This window comes from Oncorhynchus clarkii, chromosome 17 (assembly GCF_045791955.1).
Source record: "Oncorhynchus clarkii lewisi isolate Uvic-CL-2024 chromosome 17, UVic_Ocla_1.0, whole genome shotgun sequence".
In the NCBI taxonomy this organism is placed as follows: Eukaryota; Metazoa; Chordata; class Actinopteri; order Salmoniformes; family Salmonidae; genus Oncorhynchus; species Oncorhynchus clarkii.
Window position 1 is genome coordinate 24,076,486 of NC_092163.1, and position 18,271 is coordinate 24,094,756.

At 41.3% G+C, this 18,271-nt stretch overlaps 1 protein-coding gene across 1 annotated transcript; it reads left to right on the top strand.

Annotated features, from left to right (window-relative positions):
* Nucleotides 1-16,457: 16,457 nt before the first annotated feature.
* LOC139369372 (beta-1,3-galactosyl-O-glycosyl-glycoprotein beta-1,6-N-acetylglucosaminyltransferase 3-like) lies at nucleotides 16,458-17,798 on the top strand. Its single transcript, XM_071108654.1, has one exon. The coding sequence runs from the start codon at nucleotides 16,458-16,460 to the stop codon at nucleotides 17,796-17,798; it is 1,341 nt and encodes a 446-aa protein (XP_070964755.1).
* Nucleotides 17,799-18,271: the final 473 nt, after the last annotated feature.

Consider the following 18,271-nt stretch of genomic DNA (forward strand, 5'->3'; position numbering starts at 1 on the left):
GTTTGCTTTGGGCACGTCATTCAGGCGGAAATTGAGAACAAAAGGGGTCTATCCCTAAGCACAATTTCCCTTGTAGTTGTTTTTACACGCAAAAAAATTGTTTAGATTTTGCAGAATATGAAATTGAATTAGCATTTTCGAATTTTATGCATTTTGAACACAAAAGTGAGGTAAGGTATTAAAATATTGAAGTTAAATCAGAAACCTGCATACTTATGTGAAAATCATCATATTTACCAAGCCCCCGAATATTTTTCTGGGTGCTTTGGACTTTAACAACAACTTTTCAAAAATAAATAATTCAGCAGAAATAACATACTGTTTCACTGTCTTCACACCTCTTGACTTTTTCCACAATTTGTTGTTTTACAAAGTGGGATTAAAATGGAATAACTTTTCATTTTTGTGTCAATGATCTACACAAAATACTCTGTAATGTCAAATTGGAAAAACAATTCTAACATTTGCAACAAATGAAAGAGAACTAAAACATTAATATATCTTGATCAGATAAGTATTCAAACCCCTGAGTCAATACATGCTAGAATCACCTTTGGCAGCGATTACAGCTGTGACTCTTTCAGAGTAGGTCTCTAAGAGCATTCCACACCTAGATTGTACAATATTTGCCCATTATTATTTTTTAAATTCTTCAAGCTCTGTCAAGATGGTTATTGATTATTGATAGACAGCCATTTTCATGTCTTGCCATTTTCAAGACGATTTAAATCAAAACTGTAACTAGGCGACTCAGGAACATTCAAAGTCATGTTAGTAAGCAACTCCAGTGTATATCTGGCCTTGTGTTTTAGGTTATTGTCCTGCTGAATGGTGAATTTGTCTCCCAGTGTCTGTTGGAAAGCAAATTGGACCAGGTTTTCCTCCTGGATTTTGCCTGTGCTTAGCTCAATTCCGTTTCTTTTTATCATAAAAACACCCTAATCTTTGCCGATGACAAGCATACCCATAACATGATGCAGCCACCACCATGCTGGAAAATATGAAGAGTGGTAATCAGTGATGTGTGTTGGATTTGCCCCAAACATAACACTTTGTATTCAGGATAAAAAAGTATATTTATTTGCCACATTTTTTTCTAGTTTTACTTTAGTGCCTTACTGCAAACATCATGCATGTTTCGGAATATTTTTATTCTGTACAGGCTTCCTTCCTTTCACTCTGTCAATTAGGTTATTTTTGTGGAGTAACTACAAGGTTGTTGATCCATCCTCAGTTTTCTACTGTCACAACCATTAAACTCTGTAACTGTTTTAAAGTCACCATTGGACACATGGTGAAATCCCTGAGCAGTTTCCTTTCTCTCTGGCAACTGAGTTAGGTAGTACATTTGTAGTGACTGGGGGTATTGATACACCATCCAAAGTGTTATTAATAACTTCACCTTGCTCAAAGGGAAATGTCTGAATGTTTTATTTATACCCATCTACTAATAGGTGCTTCTTTGTGAGGCATTGGAAAACCTCCCTGATCTTTATGGTTGAATCTGTGTTTGAAATTCACTCCTCGACCGAGGAACATTACAGATAATTGTATGTGTGGGGTAAAGAGTTGAGGTAGTCTTTCAAAAATCACATTGAGCACTATTATAACACACAGAGTGAGTCCATGAAATGTATTATGTGACTGACTTGTTAAACGCATTTTTACTCTTGAACTTTAGACTTGCCACAACAAGGGATTTGAACAAAAATATAAATGCAACAAGTAAGTGTTGGTCCCATGTTTCATGAGCTGAAATAAAAGATCCCAGAAAGTTTAAATATGCTTAAAAAGCTTATTTCTCTCAAACGTTGTGCACGAATGTATTTACATCTGTGTCGTGATGTTGCTATCGTTAATGTGATGACATCCTATTTATCTAATAATTAAGTATGTTTATTATTACGTGATTCAATTAATCATGTAACAATTAACTCAGTAACCTGGGGTACCATCGGAAAAGTTTGTTGAGTTACCGTTTCCCGGATTAACTCAAGAATATCAGAATCTTGATATCATAGCAGTCAATCATTTCCTCATGTCAGTCTCATTCTTAATGTCGGATAATCCTTTAAATCTGCCCAAACCCGGGTCTCACTAATCATTCCGTACCACACAAGTTGACAACAGGTCCCTAGCGTAACAACACAATATGACACACGTTACACAAGTTGGAGAATTAAAGACAGAGAGGGAGAGAGAAAGGCAACATTTGTAAACTATGCTTAGTTTAGCCATAACATCTTGCCCCGAACTCCCGCTCTTATGAGTAAGAATTGTAATCCATGTATTTACGTGTTGAAGGTTTCCATTGGGTATCACTGCTGGATATCTCCGTTGACTATCTTTGGATGGTCTGGTCTTTTTTGTTATCAGGTGTAAGTCTCTGACTGTCCACAAGATGTCACAATATCCTTTCTCTTAGTTGACTGTTTCCTTGCACTCGTTCTGTAAGAGTGGTCTTCTCAGGATGGCTAATCAGCCGTGTAGATTATCCCAGCGTGGGAATGAGAGCAGTGTAGACAAACGATGACTTGAAGAGAATAACCGGGTGTCCTCTTCAATCTTGTGTTGCGATTCGGGGTCGTGACTACTCGTGGACCTCGGCTGCAGCGGGTGGTCCTCTAGTCTGATATGTAAATTCTTAACTCACATGTTTTATACCCTAGGGTAGAAAGGGGGAATTATCCGTCTTTATGACATGCTCTCTGCGTTCCATGTGGCGTAAGCTATTTACGAGGAAAGGTATCACAATTTACTATGATCTCATTAGACAACTAAAATCACAGCCTCATTGTTACAAAAACATATTTTCTACTTTCGTGATGTTGTATTGATTAATGTGCTGCTCGTCGAATGATTAACAGTTTATAATTACGTGATTAAATGAATCAGGTAATTATTAACTCATTAACCTGGGGCACCAAGAAAGTTTTAGCTATAACTGAGTTTCTTTTTCCCAAATTAACTCAAAGAATATCAGAATATCGATTTTACAACAGTCAATAATTAATAAATTTCCTCTACAGTCTCATTCTGAATGTTGCTTAATCCGGGAATCTGCACAAACCCGAGTCTCACCAAATAAATCCGTACCACACCAATTGAGTTGATTATTTATTTGCTAACAAGCTAAAATTATAATTTAATTGATGCCAGGGACAGTTCCCCGAGGGGAACCCCCCCCCCCCCCCCCCCGTTCAGCTGAAATGGTGGCGCAGGGAATGCAAAATTATTCTTAGAAATATTTAACCTCCACACATTAACAAGTCCAATACCTCAAATGAAAGATAAACACCTTGTTCATCTACCTAGCGTGCCAGATTTTTAAAATGTTTTACGGCAAAAACACAGCACATATTTATGTTAGACCACCACCAAAACAAAGACAAAAGGCAGCCATTTTGTCCCACAAAATATAAAATGATAAAAGCAGGATAAAAAAAAAATCATTGACTAACCTCTTGAAAATCTTCATCAGATGACAGTCATATGACATGTTACACAGTACATTTATGTTTTGTTCGATAATATGCATTTTATATCCATAAATCTCGGTTTACATTGACGCCATGTTCAGAAAATTCTCAAAAATGTCCGGAGGAATTATAGAAAGCTACGCCAGATAACAGAAATACTCATCATAAACTTTGACTAAAGATACATGTTCTACATATAATTAAAAAGATACACTGGTTCTTAATGCAACCGCTGTGTCACATTTTTTTTTTACGTTACGGAAAAAGCCTAAACATTGCAATAATCTGAGATGGCGCTCAGACGTAACAATATTTCTCTGCTATGTTGGAGTCAACAGAAATACAAAATTACAACATAAATATTCCCTTACCTTTGATGGTCTTCGATCAGAATGTAGTGGAAGGAGTCCTACTTCAACAATAAATTGTTTTGTTTCATAATGTTCAATTCTAGTGTCCATGTAGCAGCATTTGCTGCCACTTTCAGCTCCAATGCCCAAAAAATGACTTCTGGTCCAGGATAATGTTGCATCAAAACTTCAAAATTACATATTACAGGTCGATGAAACTGGTCAGAATCAATCTTCAGGATGTTATAAACATACAAAACGAATGGCATTCCAACCGGACAATCCTAGCTCCTCTCGGGCTGATTGGAAAAGAGGAAGCACCCCAAACGCATATGCGCTTTGAAGCACGTGAATCTTCTGCAACACTGTAGTAAATTCCTTCCCATTAAGTCAAAGTTCACAGCATATGCGCCATTGCACTTTCTACTGAATGAGGACATCTAGTGGAAGACATAGGAAGTGTTTCCAGATCCATAACTTGTTGGGAAGGGAGGGGGCGATGACGTCAAAGTTGCCCCAACTTTCAGGATTCCAAAAACTGGTTTGGAAGATTGCCTGCCCTGTGAGTTCTGTTATACTCACAGACATAATTCAAACGGTTTTAGAAGCTTCAGAGTGTTTTCTATCCAATAATAATTATAATATTCATATATTAGCAATATAGGACAGATTTTGATGCAGTTCACTATGGGCACGCAATTCATCCAAAGGGGAAATGCTGCCCCCTATCCTTGAGAAGACACAAACACACAGTCTAGGCTATTGATTAGAACTTAGTACAACAAAACTGTAACGGCTTTCTTCGTGGGAAGGTGAGGCAGGCCAAAACGCAGGGTGGTTAGAGTATGTTATTTTAATAAGGTAACTCAACCTGAACAGAATACAAAACAATAAACGTGGCAAAACCAAAACAGTCCTAACTGGTGCAGAAAACTGGTGCAGAAGACAGGAAACAATCACCCAAAAACCCCAACACAAAACAAGCTACCTAAGTATGGTACCCAATCAGAGACAATGACTAACACCTGCCTCTGATTGAGAACCATATCAGGCCAAACACAGAAACAGACAAACTAGACACACAACATAGAATGCCCACCCAGCTCATGTCCTGACCAACACTAAAACAAGGAAAACACACAAGAACTCCGACCGCACAACCTAAACCTATAGGGGAGGGTCTGGGTGGACATCTGTCTGCGGTGGCGGCTCTGGCGCTGGACGTGGACCCCACTCCATCATTGTCTTAGTCCACCTCCTTAGCGTCCTTTGAGTGGCGACCCTCGCCGCCGACCTTGGCCTAGGAACCCTAACAAAGGGCCCCACTGGACTGAGGGGCAGCTCCGGACTGAGGGGCAGCTCGGGACTGAGGTAGCTCAGGACTGAGGGGTAGCTCAGGCCTGAGAGGTAGCTCAGGACTGAGGGGTAGCTCAGGACTGAGGGGTAGCTCAGGACTGAGGGGTAGCTCAGGACTGAGAGGTAGCTCAGGCTGGTTGACGGCTCTGGCAGCTTCTGGGTGACTGATGGCTCTGGCAGCTCCTGACTGACTGACGGCTCTGGCAGATCCTGGCTGACTGGCGGCTCTGGCGGATCCTGGCTGACTGGCGGCTCTGGCGGATCCTGGCTGACTGGCGGCTCTGGCAGATCCTGGCTGACTGGCGGCTCTGGCAGATCCTGGCTGACTGGCGGCTCTGGCAGATCCTGGCTGACTGGCGGCTCTGGCGGATATGTAATTGCGATAGAGCTGTGCCCACCAAAAATTTTTTTTTTTATTCTTATGGATTGACTGATGTATTTTTTTAATTTGGTGCATGACATGTTATTTTTAAAGTCTTGGACATTTCATAAATGTGAAGCCGAAAGAGAAGAGAAAGTTGTAGAGTTTGTTTTTAATCTTACGATAGGGGTAAGCGCAGAACGTTGTTTGAGTATGGGGTATACTTTTTTTCCTACTGGTAAGAATAGGAGAGTTAGTTGTGATCGCTAGGCTATATCTGGCTGTAAGGGATTCAGGTCTGAATAGTTGAATCGGGAAAAGTTTTGTAATAGTTTCTGATTATTGTTGCTTGGTTTTGTTGTTTAGGTAACACCAGTGAATTTGAGCAGGAAGTTAATGTATTCTACCATTATAATCTGTTTCCATTACGTGGAACAATGTCCGGACATTAAAAGTAGATCTGCTGCCATAGATTTGGGTTTTCTGTTTAAGAAAAGTACTGAGTGGAGGGGGAGCCTGGCCATTTAGAATCTTGAATACAAGACAGACGTCAGTGTATTGCACAAGATTTTTCCAACTCAGGAGCTCATGCTTTCTGAGAATGTAACAGTGATGATAGCTATTGGGCTTCCTATCAAGCACTTTGAGAGCCTGTTTGCAGACAGACTGAATGGGTTTTAATGTTGTTGTAGAGCAAGCTTGGGCCCAACTAGTCAAGTAGTATGTTAAGTGGGGGACTATCATAAATTTGAAGTACCGTTTTGTTACCTCTGTTGTCAAACAATTTCATATGTTTTGGAAATTAGCTAGGTTGAATTTGGTTATGTGAGTTAACTTTTTTATTTGCTTTTTAAAAGAAAGTTTGGAATCAAGTATGATGCCGTGGTACTTCAAATCAGATACCACCTGGAGCTTTTCCCCTGACACAGCCATCTGGCTCAGTGGCATCAGTTGTCCTCTTTGTGAGGAACATGCAGACTGTTTTGTTTTACATCGAGATGATAACATGAGTCCCTCAACCACTTTGTCATCTGGACCATTACTGTAGTGAATTCTTCTGTAGCTTGTTGTTTTCTCTTTGCATGCATATATCACTGTATCATCTGCATACATTGGAACTTCAGACCCAGTACAGACAGAAGGAAGATCATTAATGTACAAGCTGAACAGTATTGACCTTTGGGACACTCCCACATCGTAGCTAAGAGTGGGAAATAGTTAGTTTTAACAATTATGATGATGAGACAGCACCTACTTTTTAAAGGTTCTGGATTTGTTAAACAAAAGGTTTATATTTTTACTAACTGACCATAGTTTGCTTTGTATGTTCTATGTTTTGTTTGGTCAGGTGTGATCTGAGTGGGCATTCTATGTTGGATGTCTTGTTTGTCTGTTTCTGTGTTTGGGCCTGATATGGTTCTCAATCAGAGGCAGGTGTTAGTCATTGTCTCTGATTGGGAGCCATATTTAGGTAGCCTCTTTTGTGTTGGGTTTTGTGGGTGATTGTTCCTGTCTTTGTGTTTGTTGCACCAGATAGGGCTGTTTTCATTTTTTTCACGGTTCTTGTTTTGTATATTGTTCTATTTTCATCTTTACTAAAGATGTATCAAAATAACCACGCTGCGTTTTGGTACGCCTCTCCTTCCCAGGAAGAATCCCGTGACACTAACTTTATGGAACAGGTTGAAATGATTAGAATACTGGAAAGGGGTTTATTTTAGATGTCGATTTCACTTAATGAAAAACTTTCTTATCTGATGTGTTTTGTGTAGGATTCTTTCTTCCGGGACTGATGGAAGTCCCCTACAGTATGTATGTTAACAGGAGAACACGTCTCAAACAACTTTTTATTGAATGCCTGGGATTAAATATCACTGATTCTTTACGCTGAGAAATGTACTACATTTGCGACAGAGAAAAACAATTATTACATTTAGAGGGGTAACAGGAACAATCTAAGGTGAAACAGCTATCACATATTAGCTGGACATTGGTCTAGTAACGATACCAGGATAATTGTATCTAAGGGTAGCGCATGTTAAATTAAGCACATATAAACATTGAGGAAGTTTAAAATGAACGATTAATGACTTGAGGGAGTACAGTGGACTTATCATTATTATCAGGTTTTGTTTGTAGTTAAAAATGTTAGCTTGCTGAATCAATGTAGTATAGTGAATGCCGACGAAACGTTTTGTGTTTTTTCTGGGAAATTGGGGGTTTCATTGTCTCTCTTTGAAATGTTTCCCGGAGATACAATCTTGGGGAGAGTGAGTGAGATTAAGGCTGTAAACTACCAAATGAAATAAGGCCTGGACATTTTTTGTTATTTTTTTCCTTAAGTTTTGCAAACACCCAAACACAACACACTTGTTATGACTATTTGTTGGTGTTTTTAAAATACTATGTTTGATATGTTTGTTCCATTTCCTTTGGGTTTATTGAGTTTTCCATTTGTTTTAGTGCCAAGGTATCTTAAAGGGGCACGCACACACATGGAATTTTCAGAAGTTTTTATTTTCTGAGTTTTAATTAAAAGTGTGAATTCTTTGGATAAAGTAATGTAATGGATACCTGGGATACAACATGTATGAAATGTTTGCCTGTTTTTCATTCATTTGTCTAATATAGTAAGAAACACTTATTTGAAGGGTTTGTATGACCTCTGACCTCTGTCATGACTTTCCATTGAGGTTTGATCACCCTCATTGGAAAGCCATTTGGATAATGAATTTAAGGTCATTTGTAATACTGATTTCAAGGACATTTGTAATATTGATAATTATGATGAAGTTTCTAGTTCTTAGCCATATTTGTGATTTAGACCAATGTGAAGAAGGAGAGGGCGTTGCCTTTGACTAAGGTTAGGCTTCCTTAAGTCTATTTTCCTATGACCGTATGGGTACAATTATTTTTCTTTATGGAGTTCTTAAGAGTAGTGATTTTAATTCAATTTTGTTATTTTACTTTATTTTATTTTATTTTTGCCCAGTAGTAGTGTTTTTTTTATACACATTACTCACATGGGGAGTTATGTGTCAAAATGGGGGAGGGAACAGTCCTCTGAGGTTTTGTATTGAAGTTTACACACATTGAGGGATGTGTAGGAGTGTATGGAGTGATATGTGAAGGAGTGTATTGTTGTGTTGTTTGTTCTGTTCTGTTCCCGATGGGTTATTGGTCTAACTTCCTGATCCTGTGGCTCTGTGATAAAGTATTTTATTTTATTTTTAATTTTTTTATTTCACCTTTATTTAACCAGGTAAACTAGTTGAGAACAAGTTCTCATTTACAACTGCGACCTGGCCAAGATAAAGCAAAGCAGTGCGACACAAACAACAACACAGAGTTACACATGGAATAAACAAAACATACAGTCAATAACACAATATAAAAAAGGAAAGTCTATATACAGTGTGTGCAAATGGCGTGAGGAGGTAAGGCAATAAATAGGCCATAGTAGCAAGTAATTACATTTTAGCAGATTAACACTGGAGCGATAGATGAGCAGATGATGATGTGCAAGTAGAGATACTGGTGTGCAAAAGAGCAGAAAAGTACATAAAAACAATATGGGGATGAGGTAGGTAGATTGGACGGGCTATTTACAGATGGAATATGTACAGCTGCAGCGATTGGTTAGCTGCTCAGATAGCTGATGTTTAAAGTTAGTGAGGGAAATATAAGTCTCCAGCTTCAGCGATTTTTGCAATTCATTCCAGTCACTGGCAGCTGAGAACTGGAAGGAAAGCCAGCCAAAGAGGTGTTGGCTTTGGGGATGACCAGTGAAGTATACCTGCTGGAGTGAGTGCTACGAGTGGGTGTTGTTATCGTGATCAGTGAGCTGAGATAAGGCGGAGCTTTACTTAGCATAGACTTATAGATGACCTGGAACCAGTGGGTCTGGCGACGAATATGTAGCGAGTGCCAGCCGACAAGAGCATACAGGTCGCAGCGATGGGTGGTATAAGGGGCTTTGGTAACAAAACGGATGGTACTGTGATAGACTGCATCCAAATTGCTAAGTAGAGTGTTGGAAGCTATTTTGTAGATGATATCGCCAAAGTCGAGGATCAGTAGGATAGTCAGTTTTACTAGGGTAAGTTTGGCGGCGTGACTGAAGGAGGCATTGTTGCAAAATAGAAAGCTGATTCTGGATTTGATTTTGGATTGGAAATGTTTAATATGAGTCTAGAAGGAGAGTTTACAGTCTAGCCAGACACCTAGGTATTTGTAGTTGTCCACATATTCTAAGCCAGAACCGTCCAGAGTAGTGATGCTATTCGAGCGGGCGGGTGCAGGCAGCGAACTGTTGAAAATCACACATTTGGTTTTACTAGCGTTTAAGAGCAGTTGGAGGCCACGGAAGCAGTGTTGTATGGCATTGAAGCTCATTTGGAGGTTAACACAGTGTCCAAAGAAGAGCCAGATGTATACAGAATGGTGTCGTCTGCATAGAGGTGGATCAGGGAATCACCCGCAGCAAGAGCGACATCGTTGATATATACAGAGAAAAGAGTCGGCCCGAGAATTGAACCCTGTGGTACCCCCATAGAGACTCCCAGAGGTCCGGACAACAGGCCCTCCGATTTGACACACTGAACTCTATCTGCGAAGCAGTTGGTGAACCAGGCGAGGCAGTCATTTGAGAAACCAAGGCAATTGAGTCTGCCGATAGGAATATGGTGATTGACAGAGTCGAAAGCCTTGGCCAGGTAGATGAAGACGGCTGTACAGTACTGTCTTTTATCGATGGCGGTTATGATATCGTTAAGTACCTTGAGCGTGGCTGAGGTGCACCTGTGACCAGCTCGGAAACCGGATTGCATAGCGGAGAAGGTACGGTGGGATTCAAAATGGCCAGTGATCTGTTTATTAACTTGGCTTTCGAAGACTTTAGAAAGGCAGGGCAAGATGGATATAGGTCTGTAACAGTTTGGGTCTAGAGTGTCACCCCCTTTGAAGAGGGGGATGACCGCGACAGCTTTCCAATCTTTAGGGATCTCGGACGATACGAAAGAGAGGTTGAACAGACTGGTAATAGGGGTTGCAACAATGGCGGCAGATAATTTTAGAAAGAGAGGGTCCAGATTGTCTAGCCCAGCTGATTTGTACGGGTACAGGTTTTACAGCTCTTTCAGAACATCTGCTAACTGGATTTGGGTGAAGGAGAAGCTGGGGAAGCTCAGGCAAGTAGCTGCAGGGGGTGCAGAGCTGTTGGCCGGGGTTGGGGTAGCCAGGAGGATAACATGGCCAGCCGTAGAGAGATGCTTGTTGAAATGTTCGATTATCATGGATTTATCGTGGTGACCATGTTACCTAGCCTCAGTGCAGTGGGCAGCTGGGAGATGGTGCTCTTCTTGTTCTCCTTGAACTTTACAGTGTCCCTGTAATGCCCGGGGTGTAGTGGAGGAAGAAGTCAGGCGCAGGAAACAGAGAGTTCAGGGTAACGAATACTTTTTAATTCACCACAACGGTGAAAACGACGCCACCCAAACAAATGCCCCAAAACACGGGGAACTAAACAGTCCAGAAAAGCCACACATACACGGATAACCGTGACTTACAAGCGTGCACAATAGTACACAGAAAATAATTGCGCACACCCAGCAGGCGGGCCGGCTGGTTAATAAAGCCCAACCAATTAACCTAACTAAACACAGGTGTAACTAATAAACAGACAAGGGGAAAAAAGGATCCGTGGCAGCTAGTAGGCCGGTGACGACGACCGCCGAGCTCCACCCAAACAGGAAGGGGAGCTACCTTCGGTAGGAGTCGTGACAGTCCCAAAACCTTTTGGAGTTAGAGCTACAGGACGCAAATTTCTGTTTGAAAAAGCTAGCCTTTGCTTTTTTGATTGACTGCAGGTATCGGTTCCTGACTTCCCTGAACAGTTGCATATCGCTGGGACTGCTCGATGCCAGTGCAATCCGCCACAGGATGTTTTTGTGCTGGTCGAGGGCAGTCAGGTCTGGAGTGAACCAAGGGCTATATCTGTTCTTAGTTCTACATTTTTTGAAAGGGGCATGCTTATTTATGATGGTGAGGAAATTACTTTTAAAGAACGACCAGGCATCCTCTACTGACGGGATGAGGTCAATATCCTTCCAGGATACCCGGGCCAAGTCGGTTAGAAAGGCCTGCTCCGTGGTTAAGGGCGCTGTACTGTAGCGCCAGCTGTGCCACCAGGGACTCTGGGTTCTCGCCCAGGCTCTGTCGTAACCGGCCGCGACCGGGAGGTCCGTGGGGCGACGCACAATTGGCCTAGCGTCGTCCGGGTTAGGGAGGGCTTGGCCGGTAGGGATATCCTTGTCTCATAGCGCACCAGCGACTTCTGTGGCGGGCCGGGCCCAGTGCGTGCCAACCAAGGTTGCCAGGTGCACGGTGTTTCCTCCGACACATTGGTGCGGCTGGCTTCCGGGTTGGATGCGCGCTGTGTTAAGAAGCAGTGCGGCTTGGTTGGGTTGTGTATCGGAGGACGCATGACCTTCAACCTTCGTCTCTCCCGAGCCCGTACGGGAGTTGTAGCGATGAGACAAGATAGTAGCTACTAAACAATTGGATACCACGAAATTGGGGAGAAAAAGGGAGTAAAAAAAAAGAAAGGCCTGCTCGCAGAAGAGTTTTAGGGAACGTTTGACAGTGATGAGGGGTGGTTGTTTGATCGCGGACCCATAGCGGATGCAGGCAATGATGCAGTGATCGCTGAGATCCTAATTGAAAGCAGCAGAGGTGTATTTGGATGGCAAGTACGGTATCGCACCCGACGCCGTACCACCACAGGGTGACCCACAACACTGTGGTCAGAATGGGCGCTATGAAGAGCCCTCATCCAACCATCTTTAAGAAGACAATATATGGTTGTTCCCAAATATATTTAGATGAATACAAGTATATGGTTCTGGTTGTTCCTAAATCCATGTGAAAGATCACTTGAGTTTATTTTGGCTTGCTATCCACGATAATTTCCATCTGTAACATAGACTGTTGTTTGTCTTTTTCTATCAAAATGCTATGGTTGAGTTTTTGTATTTATTTTCTTCTGTTCATGGAATGATTTGTTTTCAGATTTTTCCACTGTTTCCAAAAAGGTTCAGTTCCAGGAAGTAGATGAAGAAGAAATGAATGCCATGGTCAAAGAGGTGTATAATGCCCATTTGAATTGATGAGGAACATTTCATAATCTCTTTTCTGTTATATTTAGTTTGTTTTTGAAAGCCATTTGTATTGTTACACAGTCACTAAACTCAGTGGTAATATTGTACCACCACCCTATTTTATTCCTATACAGGCCTGGCCAGTTTGATGTGCAGTTCTCCTTTCTCTCATGACAAATGCTTAAATGTAACTCACATATAAATTGTGGAATCAAAGTAAAAAACGGACAGATGTTATACTAATTAACCCCCCCCCCCAAAAAGAAGTATATGATGATGTAATCCTTATGCGTTTAAGTTTTTGCTTTACTTTACTTTATGTTCATATTCTTATATTTCATTATTTCTTACTGTTGCATTGTTGTGAAGGAACCTGCAAGTAAGCACTTCGTTGGACAGTATATATGATGTATATCATATACATATGACTAATAAAACTAATAAAACTCTGTTTACTTCCTTAATTGACAGAATTGAAATGGAATTGACCCCAAACTCTGATGAGAGCGCAATATCAGTGTCAATGCTCCCTTCTCTACCTGCCATTTGTGAGAGCTGATGTCTTCTGCTTTACACCAGCTGGCTGCTCTCTTGCTCCAAATGTTGCCAGACTTCTTATGACTGGCTTCTTCCTCTGTCGCTGCTGCTTCAGTTTAGGTCTCTTGAACTGGCTCAGTTCCTGATCGAGACTATACCTGCTTCCAGGAAAGGTACCCGGACACCTGACTGGCATTGGCCCAGGCCTCCACATGCTTCACAGCACTCTGTGACAGATCTGGATGCTGCAGGGCCTGCTGGGTCAGCTTAGGACACGACACAACCTTCTGAGTTAAGCCTAGACAACCAAACTTCCTCAGGATCATCTTGATCTCAGAGGGGTTACTGGGGTCAGCACACAGGATTGACTCCCAGAGGACTGTGGCCTTGCACTGGTCAGCAGTTCCAGCACGGTAAGTGGCTTGGACTTTGGAGTCAAGAGATCGCTGAAGTTGGAGACTTTTATCTCCCTCACCAACTTCAAACATCTGCTATCTGAGCAGCTAACCGATCGCTGCATCGGTAAATAGCCCACCCAATTTACCTACCTCATCCCCATACTGTTCATATTTATTTACTTTTCTGCTCTTTTGCACACCAGTATCTCTACCTGTACATGACCATCTGATCATTTATCACTCCAGTGTTAATCTGCAAAATTGTAATTATTCGCCTACCTCCTCATGCCTTTTGCATACAATGTATATAGACTCTCTTTTTTTAAATTTTTTTTCTACTGTGTTATTGACTTGTTAATTGTTTACTCCATGTGTTGTCTGTTCACACTGCTATGCTTTATCTTGGCCAGGTTGCAGTTGTAAATGAGAACTTGTTCTCAACTAGCCTACCTGGTTAAATAAAGGTGAAAAAAAAAGAAAGAAAAAAGATGGAGCTGTGGTCGGGTTGTTCTCACAAGAGAACAGAGACTTGGCTGGTAGGCCACTTTTAATATGGAGACTGAGGTTCTCTAAGGTGTGTCCTACGGTAACCTCAGCACACAGATCCAAGAAAATGTGTTTTCTCTCAGAAGAGAGAATTAGAAGAGATGAATCCTATGGACACCTGAAGAATGGGGATAGTATTTCGATTTTACAAGCTATTTTACAAGTTGAATTTACACTATTTCTTAAAGACCCACTCCAGCCTCCCTAGCACCTCAGTTATCATCTGATTTACTTAACGAAAGGTGCATTTCAGTAGCTGGTGCAGATCTCCTCATGACATGGCACAAGTGGATGGGTGGGCATTTTGTCCTCTATTGCTCCTCTATTGTTCCAGCAATCAAAGGGGAATGCTGATGACATCTGAGTGCACCAATCAGAGAGACCAATTCCTTGAATACATTTTTTTCTTCTCCTGAAAAACACTATTTTGCTCAAGTATGTTTACTTCACCCTTACGTGCCGGTACTTTACTGTATATATACTCGGAATATCGTTTTTCAATGGAGGAAGAAAAAAAATAGCTGGAGAGTGTCTTTAACAAATGGACGTCTTGATTTGAAAGGCTATGGGAAGATAATTAATTTGACTATTTAGAGTGTTTGTCATAGGCCTACAGGTCAAACCAGTCCACTTTCTACTAATGTAGTTTATGAAAGTTAAATCAGGAAGGCTGGTCTGAATGCATAGTCGCGGGAAGTAGGGGTGCACCATCAGCACCCCTTGAAATATATGAAGACATTTTTTTGGGGGGTTCACAGTGCACTGTGAAGTGCAACACCAAAAGTGTTGATATTCATTCATCCTCATCCATTACACCTAATAGCACAACAAATGGATTAATACCAATATAATTCCAATATAATACCAATACCAATAATAAATATATTACTTTTCTTTCTTCAAAAATGCATGAAACATTGAACAAAAATACCCACAATCCTCTAATAAGGAGCTACATGTTAAGTTGTTGCAAGAACATAACATTCTTAAGTTGAGAGAAAATATTATGCAAGTTGTTTTTACATGCAAATAATCATTCAGTTTTGCAATATATTAAATTGAATTTACATTTTCAAAAGTCAAGCTTTTTTAACACAAAAATTAAATAAAACCAGAAACATGCATGAAAATCATTACATTTACTAAGCCACTGAATTATTTTTTTTTACAGTGCACCACCAGATGGTTTGGACTTTACCACCACCTTCTCAGAAGGAAATCTTTCAGCAGAAATAACATTGTTGTTTGACTGTATCATTTATCAATACAACCGTCAAGCAAAGCCTTGTTATTGCCTCTCTAACGACACAATTGAAGCAATAAGGAAAGCTGTGATGGGAATTTCAGTTTACTTCCTGAATTGATCTACTGTAATTGACCCCAACCATTTCCCTACCACCCTTCCCTACCGCTCCAACAGTGTTTTCAGTTTACTTCCTGAATTGAGTGAATTGACCACAACCAACCCCGGACTCTCATGACAGGTTTAACTATTACAATTAGTAGCTGGAGATTTGGTCCTGGTAGCCAAGATGACATCCAACCATGACCTTGCATAGGGCCAACTGTTTTAGATGTTCATGACTCTATATGAAAAAAATATATTGTAATATCCAACAATATTGGTTGCGTGGGGTAAATTGGTTAGAATTGTGTACTTTGGAGCATCATGCCATTCATTGGAACTGCTGAAAATGTTGGTACCTTTTAATTTAAAGTATAAAGCCATGCCTACTAAAGTGAATGATTACCTACTAATTTTAATGTGAAGTGTGTGTGTGTGTGTGTGTGTGTGTGTGTGTGTGTGTGTGTGTGTGTGTGTGTGTGTGTGTGTGTGTGTGTGTGTGTGTGTGTGTGTGTGTGTGTGTGTGTGTGTGACATTAATCATTTAACAGCAGTTCTCCCAGGCTATGGTCTGCACAAATACTAATAATACATACAGTACCAGTCAAAAGTGTTGTATGTATCCAACAATATTGATTGTGTGGGGTAAGTGGGTTAGAATTGTGTAATTCATGCAAAAACTTGGAAATGCTGAAAAGAGTGATATTGTAGGTTAATAATTCATTTTCAACCACATTTGTTCCAAGTTTAGTTCCTTTTAATTTCAAGCTTTTGTAGGTAGTATAAAGCCATGCCTACTAAAGTTAATGATTACCTACTCACTTTAAACTGAGTTGAGTGTGTGTGTCATTCATTATTTAACAGAAGTGCTCCCAGACTATGGTCTGCACAAATACTAATAATACATTCTTTAGATAAATCATTTTGTTATGGGTCCTCTTAGGCCATCATTATCACATATATGCTTCTTCAGAAACCTATTTCTCATCCTAATGTCTGCTTTAATCTCACTTCTCCTCTGGAACACTCTGAGACGCCCAACCTGTTCTGAGAGAAGCCCGCTCCCAGCACCTGACCTCCTGCCACAAGACTACGCAGACGACCTGCCTGCCTGCTCAGCCATCATCAGAGGAGACCTGAAGGGCATCGACAAGGAGCAGCTCAGAAGACTTCTGAAAACAAAGAATAAGCCCAAGCTTCTGTCTGAGGCGTTCTACCACGACGTGACCCGAAACTGTAAAACGTACGTTACAGGCAGAGGGTTCGTCATGATGCCCCTGAGTGTGGAGGAGAGAGACTTCCCCATCGCCTACTCCATGGTGGTCCATGAGAAGATTGAGATGTTTGAGCGACTCCTGCGTGCCGTGTACACACCTCAGAATGTATATTGCGTGCATGTGGACCAGAAATCCTCAGAAGAATTCAGGACTGCAGTAAAGGCTATTGTGACTTGTTTTACCAATGTGTTTGTGGCAAGTAAGACAGAGAGTGTGGTTTACGCATCGTGGTCTCGAGTGCAGGCAGATCTAAACTGTATGAAGGACCTGTTGAAGTCACCTGTCCAGTGGAAGTACCTGCTCAATACCTGTGGAACAGATTTCCCCATTAAAACCAACGCAGAAATGGTTCAGTCACTCAAACTGCTCAACGGGAGGAACAGCATGGAGTCTGAGACCACTGTTGACTATAAGAAACACCGGTGGCAGTATCAGCACAATATAACCAATAACATAGTAGTCAGAACAGACGTTACGAAGAGCCCTCCTCCAATCAGCACCCCCATGTTTTCCGGAAATGCCTATTTCGTGGTCTCCAGGGACTTTGTCCATCACGTGTTTGACAGCCAGGAGGTTCGGGCCCTGCTGGAGTGGGAGAGGGACACCTACAGTCCTGATGAGCACCTGTGGGCCACTCTGCAGCGCATGCCCTCAGTGCCAGGGTCTAACCCTCCTCACGTCAAGTACCATGAATCAGACATGAACGCCATCGCTCGCATGGTAAAGTGGAGTTACCTGGAAGGAGATGTGAGGAAAGGAGCCCCATATCCACCCTGCTCTGGTGCCTCCAGGAGAGCTGTGTGTGTCTACGGGGCTGGAGATCTACGGTGGCTCCTACAACACCACCACCTCATCGCTAACAAGTTTGACCCAGAGGTGGATGATGTAGCAGTTAGATGTCTGGAGTCCTACCTTCGTTTCAAAGCAACATATGGTTCATCTGGAAGTATCTGGAAAAAGCTACGAAATGAGAAAGGTTTGCACATACCGTAATGTACTTTTTTTATTTATTTGTGTTTTGGTATCATTTTTAAATGTGGTTGTTTTACCTATGGAATTGAACGCACTGATTGGAAGAGGCTATGGATAAGAGCACCTGCTAAGTTATACCAAAAATGTGCATTTTCATGTTGCATTTAGAATACACTCTCTAAACAACAGTTCTATATTTACACAGTCTATATAATGTCAATATAGGTTGTAAAAGAAAATCTGAATTGGGGTGTTCAAATATGTTGGGAATTGTGGCACGGGAGAGTCTGAAAAGAATGAAATACCCTAACCCTGTTCAATGTCAGCAGCAATTTCCGGTGTGAAATTAGACAGTCAGAGGATTTTCTTCTGAATAACTGGTCAGGGTATACCACGTTCCATTCAACTTCAGCCAACTATGATGTAAAGGCTTGATAACACCTGTACTGACTACTTCTATACGTCATGCCCATTGTTGCTTGTCGATTGTTCAC

Excerpts from the sequence above, each read along its gene's own strand:
- LOC139369372 (XM_071108654.1), top strand. The coding sequence starts at position 16,458 with ATGGGTCCTCTTAGGCCATCATTATCACATATATGCTTCTTCAGAAAC.